This window comes from Simochromis diagramma, unplaced genomic scaffold (genome assembly GCF_900408965.1).
Source record: "Simochromis diagramma unplaced genomic scaffold, fSimDia1.1 OVJJ01000661.1, whole genome shotgun sequence".
Lineage (NCBI taxonomy): Eukaryota > Metazoa > Chordata > Actinopteri > Cichliformes > Cichlidae > Simochromis > Simochromis diagramma.
Window position 1 is genome coordinate 65,703 of NW_024387100.1, and position 26,822 is coordinate 92,524.

Genomic DNA, 26,822 nt, shown 5'->3' on the forward strand with positions numbered 1-26,822 from the left:
TTGAATCAGATACCGAACGCAGTTAGTCTCTCAAATGAAGCTTCCGCGACGTCCCTGATCACGTGACTCTGCGCCAAATGACTCAAGCTTCGACACCGTGCTTCTGAAGCAGTGTGTTGATTTTTTTTGACACACACACAGGAGCTTCAAGCTTCAGAGGGTCCATCACTAGCGGTAGACTGGACTCGCTTTACCCACTCACCACAGCTCTTTCTTTCTAACTGAGCTTCATCTTCACCCCCGCTGCTACCGCTTACCTATCCAGCTCGGCCAAGGATGCATTGCCCAGCATCACTTTGGAGTGTTAAAACAGCCAGCTGTTCGTGAGTGAAAAGTATACTTTTTCTGTTCTTCAGGACTTATGGACTATTTTTATTCTGGGCCTATTTTTTTTGCGCCAGCAAAGTGAGGCAAGTCGGCGGCATAAGATTGCTTTTCCTGAGACTGCCTCACTCATATTATAACTCAGTCAAGCTGCCCAGTCTATCAGCTCGGCCCCCTGCTCAGCCCTGCCCCCTGCCTCAGCCTCGGCCCCCCTGCTCAGCAGCCCTCAGCTCGGCCCCCCCCTGCTCAGCAGCCCTCCAGCTCGGCCCCTGCTCAGCAGCCCTTAGCGAGCCTGCAGTCTCCGTGCTGACGTGTTCTGTCTCGTCCCCGCCCAGAGGTGTCTTCCACCTGTGGTTCGTCTCCTCTCCATCAGAGGTTTATCACTAACTTTCATTAATTCCTTGTTTTTTTTGCGTAGGCTTTCTTCTAAGGATTTGATGTGGGGGTTTTTACCTAGTTCCTGAATTTGTTTTCCTCTTTCTTTTTCTGTGATTAGAAAGAAATTACTTTGACCTCTCATCACAGCTTTCCCTGCCTTCCCAGAGACAGGCTGCTGATGTTCCAGGGAGTGTCATTATAGTCCTTAAAAACTAGATTCCACTCCACGCCTGACTCACCAGCCTACCGCGAGGCCTTTGCCTGCCCTCTTGCCTGTACTATGTTGGCTGCGCACTGCATTCAAGTATCTGCCTTCTCAAGATGCCAACGGCTGCGCACAGTGCCATGCAGTTAATCACCGTACTTTTCTGGCACTGGGCTGTAATTTGTTGCCCTGTGGCATGCTTGCTCACATGTTTAAACCTGTGTGTGAATAAATGACGAACTGTTGATCCCCTTTTCCCGCATCTGCCTACCATATGCCTCCATTGTGCAAATCTCGAGGTGACAGGGCTTTCTCCATTGCTGCCATGAGACTCTGGAAATGCTCTTCATCTTTTATAACATCCTCTTCCTCCTTGGAAATCTTAAAAATCAAATCTGATTCCCTCACCTATTTTCCAAGGCTTTAGGATCTCTCTGACACCACTTTTATTCTGTTTTACGTCTATCTAGTTTGTTTTGTCTCATTGGGATGATGCTACCTGTATAACTTATTTTATAGTCACATAATTTGTGCTAGTTTGTGTGATTGTGTACACTTTTGTATATGTATGTGCATATCTTTGCATCTACCCCATATCTTTTTATAAACCTATATTGATGCGTCACAATGTTTTCTATAATGTTTATCTTACTATTTTCAATTTTTTTTTTTTGGATTATTCACCATTCCCTTCTCTTCAGTGCTTTGGCGGCCACTTGACCAAAATATGATGTTGTGATTCTCGTTCTATTCCAACTCAGGGCATGAGGAACCCGCCTTTCATATCCCTGCAGTCATGTGTACGGACATGGAGAGGTGGACAATGCCCACGACATGTCCTCACCCCAACACTCCCGAAAAAATTCTTATGTCATTAGCAATACCTACAGTACTTGACGGCATGCTGATTTAGCAATTCAGCCATTTAATTACGTGTGTTTGGACTAGGTGAATCAAAAAGTGGACCCTCGACGGAATCGCGCTCAACCCAGCCGCCGTAACATAAGTCTGACATCGACCAAACACAGCCTTAAAAAAGGAATGATAGTAAACTTAAGCAACGTGTTTTCCTCCGGTAGATGCGTTGCGTTTTCTTCCCGCTTGATGAAACTGTTCGGTTTGTTTTGGCTCCACTGAAGACACTGCGTTATTTAGTTCTTTTGTTCACTTCCCATATGGAACAGAAATAGAAAAAAAAAAACTTATAAAAGACTTGCATCAGATGTGGCCTGCTTCCTCTAGTGAATCAATAAGGCTTATATGATTTACTCATTGAAAGTGGGCCACTTTCCTATATTGTTTTAGTAAGATCCAAACATTTAAAGTTTCATTTATATACTTCTAGAGATTTCTTAATTGTTTCTAGTCTTTTTTCACACAGACAGATAACACACTTTATAAGATTTATATATATCTTTCTTATATCGCGTTGCTTTTACGTGAAACATCTTGTATTATGAGGCCAAGGGTGCTCATCCCGTCCCCTTCTAGCAGAAACAGTTTTCATATTTCTTCTTTTTTTCCGTGTGTTCGCTAGTTCGGAAGGCTTGGGGGCGTCCAACACGTTAATGAGCTTAACTGCACTAAACGCACTAGTTCCCCCCATGTTAATTGCGCATTGCCGATTGCACATCGACATACTGTTTATTACTTTTTGTCCATGGCGCGGCTTACCATCAGGGTCATGCTTCACATGAAACCAAATAGTTACCAAAGCCAGATTCTAATGAGGGTGGGGGAGGTTCAATTTCGGCTAGCTCGTTGAGGCAGCTGCCATGCTTGCAACGAGCTTAACTTCTGTGACTAGCTTGCTCTGTTGCCGCTTCCGTGGATCTGCCGCTCACAGTGCGGCCAGCGGAAGTTAGTCGAACGCCGATCACTGAGCTTCTCACCACAGACAGCATCGTCAACAGAAAAGTTGATTTAAAATAAATTATAAATTTTGTATTGTTCGACACATGTGCGTAACCGAACAAACCACCCCGGTGGGAACAAACCACAAAAAAAACCAAAACAACCACAACAAACCAAAAAAGGCACTTTGTCAATTCAAACCACACACCAACGGTTCAATACCGATACGAGTATTGTTGCCACCCTAGTAGGTAGATAGAATTTTTTTTTTTCCGAACCTGCTACTATAATTGAACTCTGAGGAATAAAACACAATACTTAAAATCATCAAGTTTCATGTATCTACCTATTTCTCCAGAATGTGTGTGCTCGAAAAGGAGCAGGATGACGTTTATACTTTTCCTGTTCACTACCCCCTTATTTCAAATATTTATTGCTTACCAATCCATATCCAGAATTCAACATTATTTGATCCCATATATGTTTAAATGTGTACAAGTCTAACACATTAAACGTACACAAATAAAACCATTTTCAGCTTTTTTTTAAACACATGAAGAATTCTTATTCGGCAACATCCACAAACCTCTCACATCCATTCAACCTAGCCATTTAAACCAGTGGTTGTATCTCAAAACAAGGAGCTTCTCAAATTTCTCATCAGAGTCTGTTCCTCTTTGGAGAAAAGATGAGCTTTCCAAGGCTAAACAGTCTTTCTACTGGGGCACTGGATGGAGTAGCTGCATTGTATCTGAGTGAAATATTCTTTATCAGTGTTGAATCTATTCAGAGAGTCCATTCCATGTGATCTTGATTTGAAATAATCTATGACTTGAATTAATCTTCAAAGGAAAAAAAGTCATCCTCTGTGGCCTAGTCCGTGCTAAGTTGGCATGTTGGCGTCCTGGTACCTGCTCGCTGGTCTTTGTTAAGGACAATTTTCTGGCACTCTCCCAGCAGACTTGCCTTGGCCTTGTCCTTCCTTTCCTGTGTCCACCCATAGGTATAAAATGCAATTGTTGGGTAATTGGTTAAAAACACAAGTTCTTACTGTGACAACTGCCTCTGGAAGATTTTCAAGAATTTGCAGGCCACTGCTCAACTCCAGGGACTTAAATATCAATGTCTCCAGTGTGGGTAGGAGTATCCCATAAAAAGTGTTGTCTTCTCCTTGAAGAATGTCCAGGGCCACTTCATGACAGTGCAGGTGTGGACGTAGCGTAAAAGAGTTGTTTACTAAATGTTTGAGGTGTGTAAATTAACCGCAATGGAGCAAATTATGGGTGTGTGGCTGAACATGGTGTACAGTCGAGTCTTAATAGCTTACCTACAACTGGGCTCGTCAGGCACTCTTCTTGGCTGCAGTCGTTATTATTATATTTACATGCTTCCAGCTCCCGTTTCTGCTCGGTGACAACTCGTACTTTCCACTCTCCTTTTTCTCCCTCCCTCGCTCACAGAAACATAACTGGTTATGGCAGTCCATTCTCCCCTGCAGCACGGACTACACTGCCCATGAGGCTTACATTCTTTGGGGCTATGCCTGTAGCATTCTGCCTATTAGCTTAGCACAACAGCAACAACAAAAAGGCGCTCTCTCATGCAGGAAACACACAGTCGCAGAGAGAGCGCGTCACCTGTAACCATGGCAACCGTAACGCTGCCGCCTGGAACAACAGGACAAACAAACCCAACAGTCCTGACCTGTGACAATATGAAACAGGAAAATTACTGCAGTATAACCCATTTATTTCAACAAAGAAACTTTATTCTAATTACCCACCTTTTTAAACTGTAACTGTAACGGAATACAGTTACTCATATTTTGTATTTTAAATACGTTAACGGCGGTACATGTATTCCGTTACTCCCCAACACTGGACATGTTGTACCGAGCACTTTGAGGTAATCTGGGAGAGTAGAAAGTGCTACACAACAATCACTCATTCACTGTCTCACAGAGTTTTGTCATCTTACTTTTTGCAATATTATGTTCCGGCACATGCTGTTATACATGGGCTTGATTAAGGTACATATTAGACTGACATCTGGGGCCAGAGCTGACAACTGTTCTGGGTCAGCACAGGGCAGCAGTGTGTCTTGCAACTGGCCCGTGGCTACACACCACTTACACATACCACAAAGAATGACGGCCCTTTGCTGGCCCAGATCAGGTTTTGCCAGAGGTAAATCCACACATAGGCCAGCACAGGACCACCAGTGTGTCTGCAACTGGCCTTGTGCTGGCCCATGTGTGGGCCACCTCTGGCAAACCAGGTCTGGGCCACCAGAGGACCATCATTCTCTGCGGTATGTTGGCCATGTGTAAGCACATTGTGTGGGGCCAGATCTGGGCCATACCTGCTATCTGGGACCGCATTTTCTTGTTAGTAACAGTAACGCTGTTGTAACGATAGAAATAGTAATTAGTTAGATTAGGTTGTTACTGAAAAAGTGTTAGTAACGCTGTTACTTGTAACGCCGTTATTCCATCACTGGTAAAGACAAAGTCACAGAAGCTTCCAGTTTTGTTTGAACAGTGTGTCGAACAAAACCTGATGACACCAACTCACAGAAAGCTTCAAGTCAACCAACACAATCCAATCTCTGAGGGTTTTTTTTCCAAGGCTGGAAGAAAACTAATGCCAAAATGAATTTTTGAGAAGCTGAAAACAGTTTCATGTCTGTAATCATAAGGTAGAAATAGTATTTTCTGAAACACATTTTTTTTTCCTCCCCGGAGTGAGCTGTGAGCAATAAAGTCTCCACATCTTCTTGTTTTCTCATTTCCTTTATCTTCCAGATTTTCCAAAGATTGAAGTTGGGACCTTTTACACAGAACTATATTAGTTTATTCTGGTGCAAACTTCCTCAGTGATCTGTATTTCTACAGCCACATATTCCAGCTCAGCATCTTTAGTTAATTCTTTGTGTGTTCTACTTTGTTAAATGAGTGCTGCACAGCCACCAGCAGAAGCATGAAGCCTATCATGTCACAGGTGACGCGTACCCATGAATAACAGGATCAAGTTTCATATTCAGCCATATTTCCTGCATAAATCAACTTTAATTAGCTTAGGTTATATACCCATTCAAATTTGATTCGAACCTGTTTCAATGATAACAAACAATATTACTTACAACTTGTGATGGCAACAGATTAACACAGGTGAAACGGCCCCTGGCTAGATCTGGAATAATAATATACACAAAACAACCACTAGACGGCTTCAGAAAAAGAAAATGCCTAATTCCATCACAAGGCTTTTTGCTGTGATTTTCCTTTGAGAACACAAACACATCTGTCTTCACTTTCTCTGTTTTTGATGCAGCACTTTTTAAATCATATGAATGAAACAGCTTCTAAAAAAAAAAATATCCATCCTCAAATTTCAGCAGATATTTCACCAGGACACTTTGTGATAGTTTTCATATTTCATACAAACTAAAGTGATACACAACATATGCAGTGCGATACACACATATTTACATATTTCATGTGTTTGATAACCAAGCTGGTACCAACATCCTGCACCATGTTCTTGTTCAACATTGGAAAAACACAAGACTACTTTCAAATCAGGATTGAAGCCTTTGCTGTTTATTAGATAAGCCATATGCATTATGATCCCTCAAAACAATGATATTCTGGTTATAACTGCATTTAAAATTATTGAGCCAATATTTTCAGCTTCTACAAAAAATTTTCAAATTATGAGCTTCCAACAATGAGTGAAACAGTAAGAGCATGTGGAGACTTTGGAAAAACCCCATTAAGAAAGAGAAATCAAACATTTGGATTCATTTAATGAGCTCAGGCTTGATGAAAATGCAGAGGAGCTGGTTGTGAACTGAGCTTCAGAAAAACACAACTAACCAAAAACCAAGGCAGAAAAAAAACATATGGATCCTGGAATAATAGTATCTTCCATCTTTAAATGACTGAAGAGGAAGAAATTTACAAGAAATCATTTAGAACAGTTTAAAACATCAACTGAATCCATGAATCTGAAAACATGTTTCTGAGTGAAAGAGACAGACATGTACAGACTGAACTATCTGTTCAACAGTCAGTGTTTCTCTAACAGAGGACACTCTTTACACTCAACTCAGCACATGCGACACACTGAGGCACCCATAAAGACTTTTAATCCAGGATAAAGAGGTTCAGTGAATGTGGTGTTGAAGGTGTGGAGATGGATCAGAGTGTCAGAGGAGACTCTTGTAGAAGGACAGAGTGCCAGCAGGAAAGTCCACGTACACTGCTACTCTGTTAGAGACGGAGGAGGAGGAGGTGGTGGTGGATACGAATTTGGTATCGTGACAAACATAAATAGGACCATCATTAGTGCAGTACAACCTCCAGGAATGATCATTCTCTCCAAACAAACAGTCATTGCTGACTCCTTTCCTTCTATTCTTCTGTAACTCACTGTCATCCAAACCTCTCCTTTCCACTCCACCTCCCAGTAACCGCGATCAGTCAGATCATCTCTACACAGCAGCTGATGAACATCAAATCTGTCTGGGTGATCAGGATACGACTGAACCTCCATCACACATGTCACCTTCCTGTTGTTGTCAGACAGTTTGAGGTTTCTGTGTACTGTGTTTGTGTCAATTGTGGGTTGACAGGAATCTGGTGGAGAGAACAAACACAATCCAGCTGCAGTTATTGATCCATCATCTGTTCACTGATTGACACTTTGATGCCTCCTGACATCAGAGATGTGAATGAGTGATGTGACAGTTTGAAGATGGTTGAATGTGTGCTGCTTTGTTTTCATGAATCACATTAAAAACACACTACACTTCCTCAGACCTGGTCTCAACCACTGGACTCAGCAGGCTCCACCCTGAAAGGAGGAGGGGAGTCAGACCAGCACAGTCTCTTTCAGCATGCACACATGGACATTACATGGCTGTCATACACATAATGTTAGACACTAATAATGGAACAGTTCAACATTTTCACAAATGCACTTCAGTCCATAGGTGGATCAAACTGCTTGATGATTTGGACTGATCCTGGATCTGTCAGCACATCACTGTATTGAAAGAAATATGACTGATTCAAACAGTGACCTTCATTATTGTTTAGCTGGAAAGGACACCTCCCTGTCTTTGGTGTCTTTATTGAGATTGTACATGTAAAACAAAATCATGGGTGAGCTCGCTCCAAGTCCTCCAAGTACTATTAATAGTAGACAGCAGGCATAAACACCAAACTGGAGAAATATATACAAAACAAGAAAAGGCACACATTGGGAATCTGTAATTTACTGTGTAATATGTCACTGTACTGAATGCTTGTTGTTTTGACGCAGGGTGATTATTTAAAAAAAATGCATTTGTCTTCAACCAAACTGTGCTACAATCAGTTTTTCTTGTTGCAATGATTTATAGTCAAGGTATAATATTACTTTTATTTTTAATCGCACAAAAGGACACAAGTATGATGATGAAATACACACTACATCCAGGACAAGTTCTGCTAACAGAACTTTAGCTCTGTTAGACTCAAAAAAACTTTTCCCCTGCACCCTGGTGACACACCTTTACCCCAAAGCCCTGCATGTGTGGGTGATTGTGGTGGAGTGGGAAGAGGGAGGCAGCTGGAGATGGGGAGGGAAGGAAGGGAGGGGCAAGTGACCCCTCCCTGAGGTCAGCTCCCCCGCTGACCCCAGTAGGCACCCCCATACTCTGCAACCCGCCAGGGAAAGGGGGCCCAGTTTTTTTCAGTTTTTAAAAACATTACCATTAGCCAAGAGAGATTAAATAGTTGGAAGAGATGACAGGACTGACCTACAAACAGGTGAGTGTTTTTCAGCTTACTAAAACATAAGAAATTGAATTCGTGTTCAATCTTGTCTCCATTGTACTGATTAGATGTTTTCTATTTTCTTTCTTTTTTGGGTAAAAACTTGGTTTCAAAACAGAAGGAGAAAGTTTAGGAGGAGGTCACATCCTCAGCATCTCAATCAGGGTGTCTCATTTCATGTAAGTATCTCCTATTATTGTCATGAATCGCTGTGCGGCAGACAGGAGTTGGACCCAAAATGCAGGCACTCAGGCACAAGGTTTAAACACAAAGAACTCAGCTTTATTTGCTGGCAGGAGAAAGTCATACAAAAGCAAACTAAACTCACATTGAGACACAGGGCGCTCTACACAGCATGAGGGACAACACAACACTGACTCAGAGAAACACAGGGTTTAAATACACTGGGAAGTAACGAGGGGAATGAGACACAGAAGGAGGGCACAGCTGGGAGAAATCAGGACTGACGAGACAAGCAAAGCAGGACACATTCACATAAGACACGGACCATCAAAGTAAAACAGGAAGTATCACACAGAGACGCAAACTTGACATGGTGGAGACAGCAACTAAGAAACACAGAGACATAAACAATAAGGCAGAGGACTCTAAGAACCGAAAGACACAGAGGGAAACTCAAACATGCAGACACAGACTTACACAGAACAGAGGGGACACAGAGAAACATGGGCAAGGGATCGAAACTAGAAACCATAGAATAACTCACACAAGTACAATAATACAAAAATCACAAAGAACTAAACATGCTGGGTCAGGAGACCCAGGACCCTGACAATTATTAAACTTTTCAGACATCTGGGTAATCATTCATTAATTTCATTTGAAATGTATTGAGTATAATTTGAAACAAGAACTTTGTATTGTACTTTTACTGACTGTGCTGTCTGTGATTCAGTTTCAGGGAGAGGGAGAGCCCCCACTCAAGCAGCAGTACACCCAGCACCTGGAGATCAATTTAATCAGAAGTGGTGCAAATTATCAGGCTGTGGGCAGTTTTGCGGCTGGACCTCAATGGATCTTTCCCACCTCATCCCAGTTGTTTGGCTGGTTGATGCCACCAGGCAACGGCAATTATGAATTCAACCCTGTTGAACAACAAAAACTTTGGTTTTCACAACACAAGTTTTGAAGGAGCAAGTAGAGAGGCTTGCCAACAGCTAACGATCCTTTAATTACAAATATTGTAATGTTTTTTTTGTATTAAGTTTGAATCTACTTGTCTTCGTGTAGCTCAACACAACAGAGTCTCAGATTTGATCTCTTCCAGTAAATAAAAGGAATGGGCTGAATTTTCAGACATTTATTTTTAACCGTTGGATTTAAGAACTATTTGAATTCAGTCGACTCTGGCTATTGTAAATACGTTTTAGTCGATCCAAAATACATACTGGGAAATCAGAGAGAGGTTTTGTATAAAACATTAAGAGATGAATTCATGAAAATTTGTTTTGTTTCGGTTTATTGTACTTCCAGTATTTGTAAAAAATATAATGTACATGAAGAATATTATCTGCCTTGTGTATGAGAAACTGTAAATAAAATGTTCGTTTCACCAATTCAAAACTAACTTTCTACATGTGGAAAGTTGGAAAGTGAGAAACCTTGGAAACTCCAAGGTTCCTCACAGCGTTACTGGAGGCCAAGGTAATGCCATCCAGAGTAAGAATCTGGTTAGAGACCATATTTCTAAGATTTTCAGGGCCGAGTAAAATAACCTGTTTTATCTGAATTTTACAAAATTAGAGGTCATCAGGTCTTTATGTCTTTAAGACATTCCTGTAGTTTCACTAATTGGTGTGTGCTTGATGATTGTTCTGTATTTGCTGCTATGACAACTAATTTTTCCTCTGGGAATAATAAAGTCTCTGTGATGCGCTCTTATATATATATTTATATGGCTATTTATTCCATGTGAAAAAAATGGACTTCAACATACCTGCCTGGAAATGTATTTTCATTCAACTGTGCACTGTTGGATTATAAACAGAATGACGGTAAGTACCTCAATAAATATCTCGATGTGGGACTGACATCAGTAAATCAAGTCTAATCTGCAGATGTTCGGTGTAACAGAGACAGACACAGAGCAGGTTTGAAGCTGAAGACTTTATTCAGAAAAAACAGGGCAGAACATTTTTTATATTTTGTTTTAAGTAGAATTTAAATGCTGTTTGGGGAAAAAATCATTTAAAAGTGTGAAGGAAGTTTGTCTTCAGGGATGATGGTTTGTTTTAACTCTTCTAACCTTTACTGTTACTGCTCCTCCTGGAGCCTCCATCCCTGTTTTTACTGCTGCTCCTCCCCCTGCTTCCCCATGTACTTCCTCCTCTGCTTCTTCTCTTGCTACTATGTTTGCTTCTCTTCCTGCTGCTCCTGCCTCCACCTTTGTGTTTTCCAGCTTTTTTACTGTTTCTGCTGCTGCTGCTGCTCTCACTCTGACTCCTGTACATGTTCTGCTTGCTGCTGCTGCCTCCACCCATGTTTTTCCTGTTGGGCCTGCTCCCACTGCTGCTCCTCTTTCCCCATCTTCTTTCTCCTCTGCTGCTCTCACTCTGTCTCCTTTCCCATCTATGGTTTCCTGCCTGTTGAGGGCTAATATTGTTATTAAAGATTGTGAAATTATTATGTAGTTTTAGTTTGCATTATTCTCCTGACTTAGAAGAGGTGATAACTATTAGATTTATTAAACTGATTTGTATTACATTAGACTGCTGATTTATTGTTAATGAATGATATTATTTTATGATGCATTATACTGCTGAGGTATAAGAAATGCTGTGTGCAGAGAGTCATCACCTTATTTGTCTGATTAGAAAAGAACAGAACATACTGCACAGGAAGCCAAGGTCATAACTTAGGCTCACTGAGAGAGAGAAAGAATGTGGATGTTTAGGTTGTATGACTAGGTGGAGGGGGGCTGAAGCTATAAGAATGTGAGGAACGCTCAGACACGTCAAGATCAGGCGGACACCCTCCGGCGCTCATCTCCCCTCCGGATGGTTTATGCTCATAAAGTGTTGAATTGTATGGAATAAAATGATTGTTGATGGAGCATTTATACACCGAGTATTGTCCTTCCTTCAGCCAAAGATCAAAAGAATTGGGAGGATTTAACATCAGTCAGATTATCTAGGACAATTAAAGGATGTTGAATTTTGAAGTCACTCATGGCAGATGTTAGGTTTTGTATTGTTGATTGTCATTTATGCTTAGAAATATTTACTCATATATGCTTAGAAGTATATAATCATTTGTAGATTGAAAGAATGTCTCATCCTAGGAGGTCTGTAACAACTCTGTGTAGCATGAAGAGGGGAGTGCGTTCACTCCTCTACAGAGTGTTCTGGCATAGATCACACACCTCCTAGGAGAGGTCGTATCTTCTCTTGCTGATATATGGCATAGCAAACACACGTATATATCTCTTTAAGTATAAGAGCCTTTTGTTCAGATGGACCCGCTGGACTCCTGGCACCAGCTTTGGGGAGGGTCTTCACAGGGTCACATCTTGACCTCTCACACACACACACACACACACACACACACACACACACACACACACACACACAAAGGCAAGGTACTCTTTGTGTGTATGTAGACGTCATATGTTCATGAACCTATGCATATTCATGTAACCTCAATAAAAGAGCAGTGTTACGGGTGAACGGACGAGAGCAACTGGGGTCAAGCGAAGGAACGGCGTTTGTCCGGTTCTCTCCCGTGCACGAGAAACATGAAGAACTTTGCCTACTTCGTGTCTTGCTTGCCGTGTAATGATATTGTCTTCAACGTTCCAGCGAATAGGTTCAAGCTACAAACCTATCAGCAGAAACACACATGAATCCCAGGACATGAACCAAATATGATCAAATGAATGAGGACTCGTTTAGCTCTGATGGAAGCGTAAAATGTCGCTCACAAAGGTGTATGAAATGATCTGAGAGGGAGATTCCCTCTTGCCACATTTCCAAAGTGTTGATGTATGTTAAGCACTGAAAAATCACCAGTTCATCAGTTTTTGAAAGTTAAAAGTTTTTACATGTAATTTGTTCTAAAAATAGAGCCGACTTTACATAGCATGTCTTCATGTTTGTTAACATGTACATGTGCTGTAACCAAAGACTGATTTGAAGTAATGGATATAATATAATGAAGTATATACTTTTATGTTAATTGCATTTTACCTTCATTGATATATTTTTTATGAATTTTGGTGTCTATGTTCTGTGCATCACATGACAATAAAAAGATTTTTTTAAACAATCTGCTTTGGATCTAGTTTTTTATAATAAGTAGAAATCTTATGTTATGGTTGACGTGGAGGACTCACACGAAGCGCCTTGAGGCGACTTTTGTTGTGATTTGGCGCTATATAAATAAAATTGAATTGAACACGCAGGAATCCGAAGTTAGAAGCTCACAAGGAATTTATTTACATGGTTCTCAGGGTGTATATAGAAAAGGTGCAGAGATAGTGCTATGTACAAAAGTGGGGGGACAGGGCTCCAGGGAAATCCAGGGGAAAAGGCACTCGCTCCTTTCAAACAATCCACGCACACAGTCAGGCTCTCTCTCTCTGACACTCACCACACAGGATACAGGTAAACAGTCCAGGGATGCGAGTCAGCAAAGAACAGCAGTCACTCCCTGGCTTAAATGCTGGCCACACTAATGAGGCTCAGGTGTTTCTTCCTCCGAGGGGCGTGGCTGAGGGCGTGAGCCCGCAATGAGTTCCGCCTCAGAGAGAAAAAGAATGAGAGAGAGAGAGAAAGGCAGAAACAGCTGATCAGCGCCCTGCTGATCCTGGCTGTGACATTTTAACCCAAACGTTAATTGTAATATAACCCTTGTGATGGGTTTGAGTTTCGACCCAATTTTTGGTAACCTCAGCTTGGTCAATTTAACACAATTGTTGGACAGTTATCATAACCCAGTGTGCTGGGTCAAACCAGTAACCAAACCCTGTTAAATTGAAAAAAGCCAACGTTGGCTCGGTCCATATTTGACCCAGCGTTTGGTTACAAATTAGGTCATTTTTAACCCAGCATTTTGTCGTGTGGTATATTTGAACTGGGACGCTCTCAACCAGTTGTGTGTGCAGTAATTTAAAGACTGAAATTGTGCCTAAAAAGGATCGGATTATAATAGTTGGTGATTTTAATATTCATGTCTGTTGCCCTGATGGTCTGCTGGCTCAGGAGTTTTTAAATGTATTCAGTCTTTTTCCGTTTACAGTCCGTTGAAGGCCCTACACATCAGCAGGAGCACACTCATGACCTGGTGTTATCATATGGTTGTAATTGACATTTCTCGTGTGCATGAGTTTAAAGTTCACACTCCACCCCCGCCGCTGCTCTCTTCTCCTCCACTTTTATGAAGAAAATCTTTACCCTGAGATTACTTATTAGGCCCACCCCAGATGAGCTGCTTTTGCAGTTCCAGGAAACCTGTACTCAGACCATGAACACTGTGAACCCATTAAAAACAAGGCGCCCGAAACGTGTTCCACAGCCCTGGTTAAATGAATCCACCCGAGCAGTCAGGCGTCAGTGTAGGAGAGCAGAGTGAAAGTGGAAGAAAGACAAATTCCAGGTTTCTTTTGAAATGTTAAAAGAATGTTGGAAATTTGATCAGAATACAGTGAAAATGAGAGAAACAGATATTTTTCTCAGATCATTGTGTTAAATTGTCATAATCGCCGTGTTCTTTAAGACTATCAGCTCTACTCTAAACAACCCTGAAAGCCTCTGCTGACACATGTCATCAGTTCCTTTCTTTCTTTGTAAACAAGGTCGAGTCTGTCAGGTCAGCAATAGTACTTCCTACAGACGACCCATCAGTGTTTATTCCATGACTGTAAACATGTTTCCATTTGTCACGTCAGTCTTTACTCTGAAATACAGGAAATGACATCATGGCTCAAAATCTTTGTCGTTCAAACAATTCTTTATTTAACATTTTTTTAACTTTATTTAATAAAATACATTCAATAAAAACTTGAGAACAGGAAACTGATTTTTAATCCAACCACTGAAAAAAAAGGTAAAAACTGAACACAAACACTACAGAAGAACAATTTATAATGATTAAAATTGAACTACAGGAACATTTTGATTAATAGCCTCATTTGAACTTTAAGGAGAGCCGACCTGAACTCTGTGGAGCCTGATCTCCAGGGTTTTAAGTTGGACTCTGAAACCAGAGGATGTTTCTCTCTCTTCAGATTCGCTGTCGTCCTGTGATGGGAACGATTTCAGCCCTGCGTGATCGCGCTGATGTTTGCACAGAGCAGATAATGAAGTGAATGTTTTGGCACATTGGTAACAGTGAAACAGTTTATTAGTAACGTGGGATCGTTTGTGTGCAGAGTATGAACTGAGATTACTGAAGCTCTTGTCACACTGCTCACAGCTGTAGTTTCCTTCCATGTGTGTACGTTCATGCTTGTTACGACTACCTGAATGTGAGAAGCCTTTGTCACAGTGTCTGCACTTGTATGGTTTCTCTCCTGTGTGGACTCGTTTGTGTGTTTTAAGCTGACTTGCAGTGGTGAAGGATGACCCACACTGATCACAGAGGTGCTTTTTGACCCCACTGTGAAAGAGTTCATGTCGTTTTAAGTCACCTGATGTGGGGAAGCTTCTCCCACATTCTTTGCAGTATTTCAGTTTGTCTCCAGTGTGTTTACGTTGATGTATTTTTAGGCCGGCTTGCTGACTGAAAGTTTTTCCACAGATGTCACAACGAAAGTCTTTCCCACCACCACAGCGATGACAGGGTTGAGAAGTGGATCCATCTGTGTCGCTCTGCTTCTAAACAAAGACACAAAGACAGTGTAAGTCAGTCCTTCAACACTTTTATCCTGAAAGTCGCCTGAAATAAGGAGCATCTCTGCAGACGTCCAGTTACATTTTACTGTTTCAATTAACACACTCAGTTTACTGGGCTACAATAACTACAATACTACCACCATAATACTACAGCAATACTTATTTAATATTACAGTAACATCTGACTTACACTTAAATGAAATGAAAATCTGAATAATGGCTCAGAGCTACTCTTCGGTGCCAGGGCTCGCAAAATCGCTAGCCCGACGTCCCGGGGCTAGCGATATTTCCAGTCGGGCTACCAAAATCTATCTCAGCCCTGCCCGTCGGGATATCATAGGAAGTAAAAATATATGTCAATGCCTTTGCTTTCTTTCGCAAATGTAACTGATTAATTATGTCATTGGCATTGATGAGCCTCTGTCAATATGTGACGTATTGAAATCGCGTTTGAATGTGCGCTCGTTTTTTACCTTCAGTTTCACTTTGCGATCACGCACACTGTGTATAGAGAGTGGCAGTACTGATTGGTGAGTGACGATTAATTGCGCACCAATTCCTCTGCAATCCTCTTATCATTTATAGCAGCGACAGGTAATAAACCAGTCTTCATCAAAGAACAGTGCTCTTTAATGAATGCAGCACATAACTTTAGATCGTAGAGGTAATAGGGAGACACCGAGTTATCAGTTAGCCGTCTTAACTATATTCTAACTCTACAATTTCCCGACTGCACTTTCCTCTTATTTCACGACACCACCCTCTAGTGGTGCAATATGGTATAGTCAGACAGGACACAACATCACTCACTAGCTTACTTTTCAAACGTGGCAAGCTTAAATTGTGCAGAGAATTAAAAATAATAATAATAAATCGCTGGCATGTGTAAAAGCAGATGGATTTACGCAGGTATTTTAGTTCTGCTGAGCCAAAAAAGACAGGTCAGGATGAAGAAGGGACAGGCAAAGAAAGGCTTACCACAAAGCGGAAAAGTTACGACAAATCAGACTACGAGGCAAAAAGAAAGCGCAGTTTTTTGGTTTCATGGACAAAAGAATTTCTGTGGCTGGAATATGACAAGGTAAATAACATGATGTTCTGCCGGGTGTGTCGTGAGTTTCACTCGATTTCTGAGTCGACAAGCGCCTTTGTTACTGGGACCAGAAAGACCCCATCAGAACTCATGAGAAATCTCTGCATCACAAGAAATGCATTGGTGCTCAGTCAGCAGCATCTGTCCCAGAACAAACACCAATTGCAAAAACCATACTAAAAATAAACCAAGCACAACAAGAAGTCCTGAAAAAGCTGTTTAGAACTGCGTACTATGTGGCAAAGAGTGAATTACCACTGGCAAAATTTAGCAGTCTTTGCAAATTTCAGAAAGCAAATGGCCTAGATCTTGATTCCACTTAACTCAATGACCATGCTTGCAGAGAGTTTATTGGAGCAATAGCACAAACTTCAAGAGACCAGATTGAAAAGGAAATTCAAGAAAGCAGGTTCTTATCTATTCTTGCAGATGGCAGTACAGACACTGGTATAATAGAACAGGAGCTGGTTCACGTCAGGTATGTGAGGGATAATGGTGACATATCCACATACATGATCAAATGTCAGCCAGTCAAGAGTGCAAATGCTGCAGGTATTTTAGAGGCTATTGATGAAGCAGTGAACACCACGGGTATCAGAGAAGACACATGGAAAAAGAAAGTAGTTTGTGCAAATTTTGATGGTGCTGCAGTGATGATGGGTGAGAAAACAGGAGTAGCTGGGAGACTGAAACAGAGGATACCCCACATCATAACAATCCACTGTGTGGCACACAAACTAGAGCTAGCCGTGCTGGATAGCGTGAAAGGCTGTGAGTACCTGGTGAAATTTGAAGATACACTGAAAACCATCTTTAAGATATACTACTATTCCCCAAAGAAGCGAAGAGAGCTGACAGAAATAAGTGAACTGCTAAATGAGAAGCTGCCACATTTCAATGGCCTGAAGAGCACACAGTGGGTTCCAAGCCGGCTGAGATGCCTGAAGGCTGTGGAAAAAAATTACACTCCCACTGTTGTTCATATGGAGAACATGGCAGAAGGAAGTGATGTCAAAGCCGAGGATGCAGCCAAGGCTAAGGGGGTGGTGCAGGAGATGAAGACTGAGAAATTTGTTCGCTTCCTGCATTTCATGTTGTACTACAGTACCATCTTATCCAAGTGCTGTACTGATTTTCAGCATGAAAACCTAAACATCACACGAACAAATCAGTTAGTTGAGAGCACAACATCACGCTTACTCAGCCTAAAAACAAAACCAGGAGAATACCAGAAAACCTTGGACACAAAGTTCACAGCAAACCAGGATGGTAGCATTTGCTACTGTGGAACTCAGCTAGCAAAAAGTAAGCGACCTGCTAGAAGAGGTGAGGGAACAGACAAAGACACTTTTGGTGCAGAGATCCAGAAGATTATTGACAACACAGTCAAGTACATGGACAACAGATTTAAAAATCTCCATGAAAAGCCTCTCTCTTGTTTCAAGGTTTTTGACCCTTCCACTCTTCCCTACCCCAGAGAAGAACTAGCAAATTATGGGGATGAAGAGGTGGATTATCTTGTCACACATTTTGCCTGTTTGCTAGATGCAGAAGAGAAAGGGAAAATTCCACAAGAATGGATGGATCTAAAAATGTGGCTTGCAGAACGCTGGGGTCGCAAAGTAGATTGCTCGTACAGAGATCTCCTCTCTGAGAATCCAGAACACCTCTCTCATATCTTGTTGCTGGTGAAATTAATGCTGACACTTAGTCCATCAACAGCCATCTGTGAGAGAGGATTTTCTTGCTTGAACCGAGTGAAGACAACACATCGTACCTCTCTACATCCTGAAAGACTGAATGACTGCATGCAACTCTCCATTAATGGGGAAACAGTTGAATCTTTTTGCCCTGACACGTCGATTCGTTTCTGGATGTTTTCTGGAAAAGGTTCAAGACACCTGGATCATAAAACCCCAACAAAAACAAAGAGCAGTGAAATAGAGGGCAATGCACAGGAAGAGAAAGCTGATGAAGGAGATGCTATGCCCTCAACGTCGAGTGGCATTTTCTCATCCGTGACTTCAGTGAAAATTTCAGATTCAGGATTTGACACAGATTAATTCATGTTCTACACAGTTCTAACAAGTTCACAGAAAATTCTGTTTAATTAGAACTAGAGATGGACCGATCCGATATTAGGTATCGGTCCGATACTGACGTAAATTACTGGATCGGATATCGGAGAGAAATAAAAAAAAAAAAGTAATCCGATCCATTAAACCATTAAACCAGGGATTTTGAAATTTTGCGAGTCCTGGGTGCAGTAGAAGTGCTAACATGCTAACGCAATTTAATGAGCAGACTTGCTCTAAACAGTCAGACTGAACTTACAAGAATAAAATAAAAATACAAACCTCACAGTAACTGCACTTGTAGAGTCTCTTTCTGGTGTGGATCTGTTGGTGTACTCTCAGGTACTGTGGAGTTTTAAAAGTCTTCTCACACAGGTCACATTGATAAGGTCTCTCCTCAGTGTGGGTAAACATGTGGCGTTGTAACTGTGCGTCTGTTGTAAAAGTATTTGCCACACTGATCACACCAGTACACATCTTCTCCGGAGTGAATGCGTAGGTGTATATTTCGGCTCCATAGCTGGCTGAAGGTTTTTCCACAGATGTCACAGCTGTATGCCTTAATTCCAGAGTGGGTAACTAGATGTCTCTGTAAGCTGCTACTGTGAGTAAAAGCTTTGCCACACTGATCACAGCTGTAAGCTTTAACTCCACTGTGGACGACTTGGTGTCTTTTCAGGGCTTTCTTCCAGGAAAACGACTTTCCACACAAGTCACAGCTGAACGGTCTCTCTCCAGTGTGGATGAGCTGATGTTGTTTTAGTTTAAACTTCCAGGTAAAATCCTTCCCACACTCGTCACAGGTGTATTTTTTCTCTCTCTTTCTTCTGTGAGGTTTGTCGGCCTCCTGAGAGCGCTGACTTCTCGGTCCACGTTGGTCCTGCAGTGACAGAGATACAAACAGAGGCAGTGAGTGAAATGCAGTCATTAAACAAACTGAAGCTTCAAACTCCCTCCATTAACACTAGTTTTAAACCTGAAGGTGGAGTGTGGCACCAAACACCTTAAAGGTCTCTTATCCCCACCTACTGGTAGTAGTAACACATTACATCCAACCTGGTGTTAAAGATAATTAATCATTGTTCAAACACTCTAAAATCATGCCCATCCCTCCTGCTTGTACACAAATATTAATGCTAACACACTCAGAGTAATAAATGTTTACCAGGTCTGTACTTTTTTATATTTCCTGTTGCTGTTTCCTATTATATATTTCTATAATTGTCTAATTTATTCGATAATAATAAATCAAATGTAACAGTTACTAGCTTGGTTCAGTGAAGGATGATGTCAGAGTCTGACTGTAACCTGACGTTTTTTTTACTTTTACTCGCTACATTAAAAAAAAATCTGTATTTTCTACTCCTTACATTTTCAAAACAGGCTTGTTACTTTTGGTTTAAGTCATTTGAGGGGAGTTATTTCATCACTGCGGGCTTCAAAGATCAAATTGATTTGAGCCTAAACAGTAACACATGAAATCCAATCCTGATCATGTACTAATCATAAGAGATTAAAGAGGCAAAACTGTGTCCCATAATCAGGGGTTAAAATGGGCCAGCGATTATGTTTTTTGGCACAGAACCTGAACGACTGCAGGTGCTGATAAGTTGCGGTCGCGGTATTTCAACATCTAGTTAGCAATACAGAAGATGGAGTAATATTTTTTATGTGGCAGGTAATTTCGAATGCAGCGATTCTATCAGCCCAACAAACATCAGCAAACACACAAACTGTTTGTGTGCAGTTTGTCTCACAATGTGATTTAAAGACTGTAGTAAAATCCTCTGCAGGTTAGTGCAGGATAAGCAGGCAAGTTTACTGTAATGTGATGGATTTAAGTAAAGAACAGTGTGTGACTGGTGCACAGTGACTGTGGTGCTCATGGCAGAGTTAGATTACATCAAGTGTAGCAGAGATTAATTTAAACTTAAGCTCATGATGCTGACATTCATTCACTGAGCTCCACCCACATACCAACAGTTTAGTGTCTAATATAAAGACAGTGTACTGTCAGTGTAGAGGATTGAAATCAGCCAGGACAACTCATGAAACATCTGCTGACATCTGGATGAATTCACAGCTACATTAAAAAAAAAATATATATATATGTATTTTCTACTCCTTACATTTTCAAAACAGGCTTGTTACTTTTGGTTTAAGGCGTTTGAGGGGAGTTATTTCATCACTGCGGGCTTCAAAGATCAAATTGATTTGAGCCTAAACAGTAACACATGAAATCCAATCCTGCATCATACACCAGGCTGTGTGGTAAAGTCCTATAAATGGAGCATGTAACGATCACGTAACGCAAACCGTAAATTTTATCTGAGTTTAAAGGTTTAAATCACCGTCAATTTCATCCTTCTATGATTCAGAGTTTGGCGACATTCCTTATCATACAGAGTTCCGTTGGCTGAGTTGGGGAAAAATTCTCAATAGAGTTTTTGAGCTCAGCAAGGAAATCTGTCAGTTCATGGACATGACATGTATGATGCAGTGAAGGAATTTCAAGTGAAGCTGTCACAAATGCACCAGTGCAACCTGTCTCACTTTCCCTGTTGCCAAGTAATGTTGAACCAAGTCGGCGCACTTTGCTGATAAACTGAGCGCACTGAGTTCGTGGCGCTTTGGTGACTGTGAAGCACAAAAAGAGAATTTCAAGCTTCTTCTTTACGTGGAAACTGCACCTGTGCAGATTCAGATGGAGCTGCAGTGTAATGGTACACTCAAGGCAAAGTACGACACTGAATGGCCTGCACAGTTTATTAGTTCCATTCCTGCAGCAATGCCCCAGCTCCGTCTACATGCAGCTCCAACCTTGTGTATGTTTTCATTTAGTTTTTCTGGGGTTTTTTGCAGCATGTTCATATTTCTAACTTGCATAATTTTGACAGGATATATTTTTATGAAGATCAAAACATTTAAAGTTAAAGTTGATTATTTTTTTAAGTTTATTTATTCTGGAATAATATTCTTGTCTGTTTTTATTCATATTTATGTTTAAAAAACATGGTTTTAGTGTGTTCAATAAATGTTTATCTTGTTTGGCCCACAACCTAAAGTGTGTCTTGAGTTTTGCTCCCTGTGCAATTGAGTTTGACACCCCTGGTGTAGAGGATGGAAATCAGCCAGGACAACTCATGAAACATCTGCAGACATCTGGTTGAATTCAGTTGTGTACATCCACAGAGAGCAGCAGGTCAGCTGATCACAGCCTGTACATTAAGAACATCGACTGGAGCTCTCAATAGAAATGATTGTGAGCTGTGACTCTTTTCCCCACACTGAGCCACTACAGCTGATTTTAGGGTTGAATCCTGCTGAATCCCACTTTAACCTCTTCCCTGCCCATTTTCCTCTTTAGAGGCAAAGTCACCCTCTACAATGTAGGCATTGTATTATTACATGATTATTACATTACATTAATAAGATAAGATAGGATAAAACTTTATTAATCCCTCGCGTGGGTTCCTCTGGGAAATTCGGTTTCCAAAAGCACAGCACCGACAGAAGTTACAGAATATTATACACACACACATATATAAATACAGAGACAAATATAAATAAAATATACGAAGGGGATAAATAGAATAAATAGGAATAAAAATAAAAATACAAGTGAATTGCACATTTCAAGTATTGAGGTCTATTGCACCATTGACTATTAACAAAAGTATTGCACAGTGAAGTGAAGAGGCACTACAGCTTAGTTGTTCCCCCCTCCTTTGTCCTCCTGTCTCCCCTCCCTCTCCCCTCCAGAGAGGAGTTAAACAGTCTGATGGCGTGTGGGACAAAGGAGTTTTTAAGTCTGTTAGTTCTTGTCTTGGGGAGAAGCAACCTGTCACTCAACAGACTCTTCTGGTTGTTTATGGCCGTGTGCAGAGGATGCCCAGCATTGTTCATAATGTCCAGCAGTTTTTTTAGTGTCCTTTTCTCTGCCACTGTCACCAGAGTGTCCAGCTTCATGCCGACCACAGAGCTAGCCTTCCTGATCAGTTTCTCCAGCCTGGATGAGTCCTTCTTTGCTGTGCTGCTCCCCCAGCACACCACAGCATAGAAAAGTACTCCAGCAACCACTGACTGGTAAAACATCCTCAGGAGCTTCCTGCAGATGTTAAAAGACCTCAGCCTCCTGAGGAAGTACAGTCGGCTTTGGGCTTTTTTATACAGGTGCTCTGTGTTGCATGACCAGTCCAGTTTATTGTCCACCCACAGCCCGAGGTACTTGTTGACCACCTCCACCTCCTCCCCCTCTATCTGAACCGGCAGTGGACCTTCTCTGGACCTCCCGAAGTCCACAACCAGTTCCTTAGTCTTTGAGGTGTTGAGCTGCAGGTGGTTTGTGTGACTCCATGCGACAATATATAGCAATAATATAGCACAAGGTTCAGTTAGTTTTGCATAAAATATATATCAGTACTTCAGCTTTTAACCCTTTAAGACCTACCATAGAACCAAGTTTGTCAGAGCTTATCTTTATATTTTTACATGCCCTTAATGCCATTTTTGGGAGCATTTCAAGTTGCTATACATCAATATGACCATTATATCCCAAATTTTAATATTATGTATGCACTGAGTCCATAGTAACTACATAAAGTGCAAAAAAACAAAAAGAAAATAGTTTCTTTTGTTCTGTTTCTACACATATTTCTAGTTAGAGAAATTTCAGAGGTTTATCCCTCAAAACTGTAAATGCAAAAGAGTTGCACATTGTTTCCAACCACAGGAAATTTGCTTTGAGTATTTTTGAGATTTTTATATACTGCAGGAAAAACAAAAATAAAAATATTATAATGCAAATTTGCAAAACAAACAGCATGTGCATCAAAATAAACTATTGCCAACAGTGCAATTTGAGTTCTAAGCATCCCAGAAACAATACAGAAAAGAATAAAGTCAAACATGACTTTTAAAAACACCAGTATAGGTATCGCTGAAGGCAGGTTTTGGCAGGTAAAGTCGGACATGTGATAGTTCGCGCTGGCATCTATTCCAACGTAGGAAGTGCTATGAACAGCTGATCGGATCGGCAAAGCGTGTTTCTGGTATGTTATGTTTTTTTGCTGCAAGTGCTTTTTATGCAATTTTAGTTTAAGTGCGGTTCTACCGAGATTTTAAAATTGTTACGCAAAACGGAGCATTCCTGCTCCAATAGGCCTTAAAGGGTTAATGGAGTATTTCTTAACACTAGTATCTGTCACCTTCTTTGTCGAACTCATTGTTTTCTCTGCAGTGGCTGAGCTGAGTCCAAGTAGCTTAAATGTTCCCCTGCTGCTCCGTCAGACTTTTCTCCTCCTGCTGCTCAGCTGGGACACAAAACAGAACTTTGTTAAGCTCCACACTGCACTGAAGAGTCAAAGTGTCTCATATGTTCATCTGAGAGCACAAACAACAAATTTTAGCTTCCCTGGCTGAGCAACTTGTTTAAAACATACACAAAATGTTTGAGCACTGATACCAAATTCAGCAGTATGGCACACCAGTACCAGGAGAGCAATTCCTCTTTAAAAAAGGCCCTGGCAAAGAACGAAAACAGAACAATCGATGGACCTGCATAAACGAGTACAGTGTTTCCCAACCACTGTGCCGCGGCATATATACATGTGCCGTGAGAAATGATCAGGTGTGCCGTGGAAGATTATCCCATCTGAGTGGGTTTAGAAATCTGAGCCATGATCTGAGTAACCCTCATCACTCAGTCACACTGATTCTCTACTTGGATCAAGTCCACTGCACTACTTTCAAGCATTCTGCAACCTGTTCTCTAATGTGTGCCTTCCTCCTCTTTGTATATACTCCTTTTATATGTTATTTATTCTTACTGTCTTATATTGTTTTCCATGCACAGTTGGTGTGGAGCACCTACAATTTAGTTGAATATGTACAAAGACAATAAAAGATTATTTTATTCTATATATCTTTGTTCCTCCATTTCAGTTTTGTTTGGAGCTTTAAAAAATCTGCAGTACATTTAAATGTGATAAGAACACAGATTCCCTCTTAGGGTTCGAGGCTGTATTTGTTTTTAATATGCATCTCTGGCCTATCATTATTATTTTGCTAACAGTTAATCGGACTCATTTACTGAATACTGATCAGAATATATCAAATTATCTTTGAAATGATTCTAACAACAGGCCTCTCAGAGTGAGGCCAGTTTTTACAATCACATGCCCTGTGGGCTGACACAACTTTGCGTTGATAAGACAAAGGCAGCTGTGTTTTAGCCTGGAATACATTTATTTTTACCTTTCTTTTAAATGGATTTCATTATAGCACTTTTACCGCCAACATGTTGGGTCTTTTGGAGCCGGAAGTGACCTTATATTGATGAACGTGGCGCTAGCTAGCTTGGTTAGCAGGCTGCATTCATAAACTGTGCAGGTGCCACAGAGATGCTAATTAGCGCTTTAATAACAGATTAATAAAATAACACAATCTCTGATTACAATGAGCTCATTTAAAAGCTTTCGTCTAATAAAATTATTTTCTTCTCTGTTTCACAACCTTTTGCTGATATCTTTCTGTGAATTAGTTTAGAGCAGCTTGAGTCAATTTAGTCAGATTTTTTTCCCAACTGGTTCACAAAAACTTGAGAAGAGACACCGAGGAGAGCAACAGAAAGACTCATTCAGGAGCTAAACTCAAGATTAACTAAACTCGGATTAATATTAGCTCGGTGCTTACCTTCAAATCAGTCTTGACAATAAACTGAGAGAAAAACGCCATAAAGCGGGAACTCGGCTTCTTCTTCTTCAGCTTTTGGATTTTTTGGCGGTTAAAGCTTTAAGGCGCATTACCGCCACCTGCTGGACTGGACTTTTCATATCCTATACAGACAGGAGGATGTCACCAAGCTGGTGTGGCGTTACGTCCCTGATCAGACTGTTCAGACTCTGTACTACAAAATAATCGTTTTATCACTGCAGAGGAGGGTGAGGAGTAGACCCAGCAGGCTGATACAGAGAAATTTGCATTTGCAAATTGAATTCAATTTAATGATTAATATTGAATGTTTCCTCTGCATCATTTTTCCCCTCCAGGCCTTTATGTTTTTTAACAGCTGGGATGCGTACTGCGATTTCGCCAGGGATTACCTTAAAAATCCAGTTACTGTTGGAGAGTGGACGCTAATAATAATATCCAGTAATATCAATGTTTTGACTTTTATTTTAACTTTAAGCACCTTTACAGATACCCAAGGTATCATAGACATCAGAAAAACAATGATTAGTGGGTTAGATCAAATGCCAGACTGAAAAAGTGCAGTTTAAGTAATGGCTCTGGTTCATGTGTCTGGGGCAGAGACAAGCAGAAGGAAATTGACCACTGATGGAGCAAAGATTTCTGGAGGGGCCAGAAAAGAGGTCAGAGAGATAATAAGGCAAATGAGCATCAAAGGATTTGTGGGAACCAGAATCACAGTGTTAGTGGATAAAAGTTGAGGGAATGTGTGACACATTCCCTCAACTCAACTCAATCCATAAACAGTGATAACTGATTCACAAAAGGCAATGTGTAAACAGCACTATTGCACATGTCAAACTTGGGAAGGAAAAACCTTTTTAAGCACTCAAAACCACCATGTCCTGGATGACTGTGCATATAATTTGAACATGTTAAACTAGCTTTTCAATAAAGGACTTTTAGTATGTGTTAGTACATGAGATAATTGTTTTATTACAATACTAAATTGGTAACCAAGAATAGTGCAATTCTATTGGTGTCTATACTGACTACAAAATCTCTGGTATTGCGACACCCCTAGTGAATTTTTAACATTTTTCTACATTTACACCTACTTGAGCGTCACCTGACAATGAGATATAACCCAACTACAAACTTGTAAAACAAATTGAACTATTTCAGATCAAAACTTAACCACTTTGATAAAGCATGTTTTTCTTACAGGTATAATTGAAGTGTTTTTTTAATGTTACCTTTGAATTGGGAAGTTTGACTGTCTTGAGACAACCTGTGAAGTGCAGAGCAAAAGAAAAACAAAAAAATAATTATAAAATAGAAAATATCTTCACATTGAGAAATCTTTCATACAGATCTTTGGGGATTTCTTACGGATTCTTTCTGGACGCAGTTGCTCTTGTATCCGCTCCCAAAATGTTGGGTGGGTAACAGCGACCGGATGATCCTTTTTGAGTTTTTATGTTCTTCTGAGTTTTTACGTGTTTTGGAGTTTGTACGTGTTTTGGAGTTT

The 26,822-nt window shown here is 40.8% G+C and overlaps 1 protein-coding gene and 3 long non-coding RNA genes across 4 annotated transcripts in view; 2 read left to right on the forward strand and 2 right to left on the reverse strand.

Annotated features, from left to right (window-relative positions):
* The window catches only part of LOC120743037, an 18,164-nt gene extending 3,919 nt beyond the window's left edge, over window positions 1-14,245 (forward strand). The window contains exon 2 of the long non-coding RNA XR_005698032.1: window positions 14,196-14,245. This is a non-coding gene — a long non-coding RNA (uncharacterized LOC120743037). The remainder of the gene's footprint in view (window positions 1-14,195) is intronic.
* Window positions 7,076-7,601, reverse strand: LOC120743035. The gene is made up of 2 exons (XR_005698030.1): window positions 7,572-7,601; window positions 7,076-7,400 (listed from the first exon to the last, which is right to left on the reverse strand). It is a non-coding gene; the product is annotated as an uncharacterized LOC120743035 (long non-coding RNA).
* A 477-nt stretch (window positions 14,246-14,722) lies between the features above and the next one.
* Window positions 14,723-19,398, reverse strand: LOC120743033 (zinc finger protein 271-like). The gene is made up of 2 exons (XM_040046583.1): window positions 18,884-19,398; window positions 14,723-15,415 (listed from the first exon to the last, which is right to left on the reverse strand). Exons 1-2 carry the CDS (start codon window positions 19,076-19,078, stop codon window positions 14,738-14,740), a joined length of 873 nt encoding a protein of 290 aa, XP_039902517.1. The 5' UTR covers window positions 19,079-19,398; the 3' UTR covers window positions 14,723-14,737.
* Window positions 19,399-25,323: 5,925 nt separating this feature from the next.
* Window positions 25,324-25,706, forward strand: LOC120743034. Its single transcript, XR_005698029.1, has 2 exons — window positions 25,324-25,542; window positions 25,651-25,706. It is a non-coding gene; the product is annotated as an uncharacterized LOC120743034 (long non-coding RNA).
* The last annotated feature ends 1,116 nt before the right edge of the window (window positions 25,707-26,822 follow it).

Coding starts and splice junctions, on each gene's coding strand:
- LOC120743033 (XM_040046583.1), bottom strand. CDS start 19,078: ATGTGTACTGGTGTGATCAGTGTGGCAAATACTTTTACAACAGACGCA. Junction 15,416..18,883: donor ACAAGTGCAGTTACTGTGAG/GTTTGTATTTTT, acceptor GTCTTTGTTTAG/AAGCAGAGCGACACAGATGG.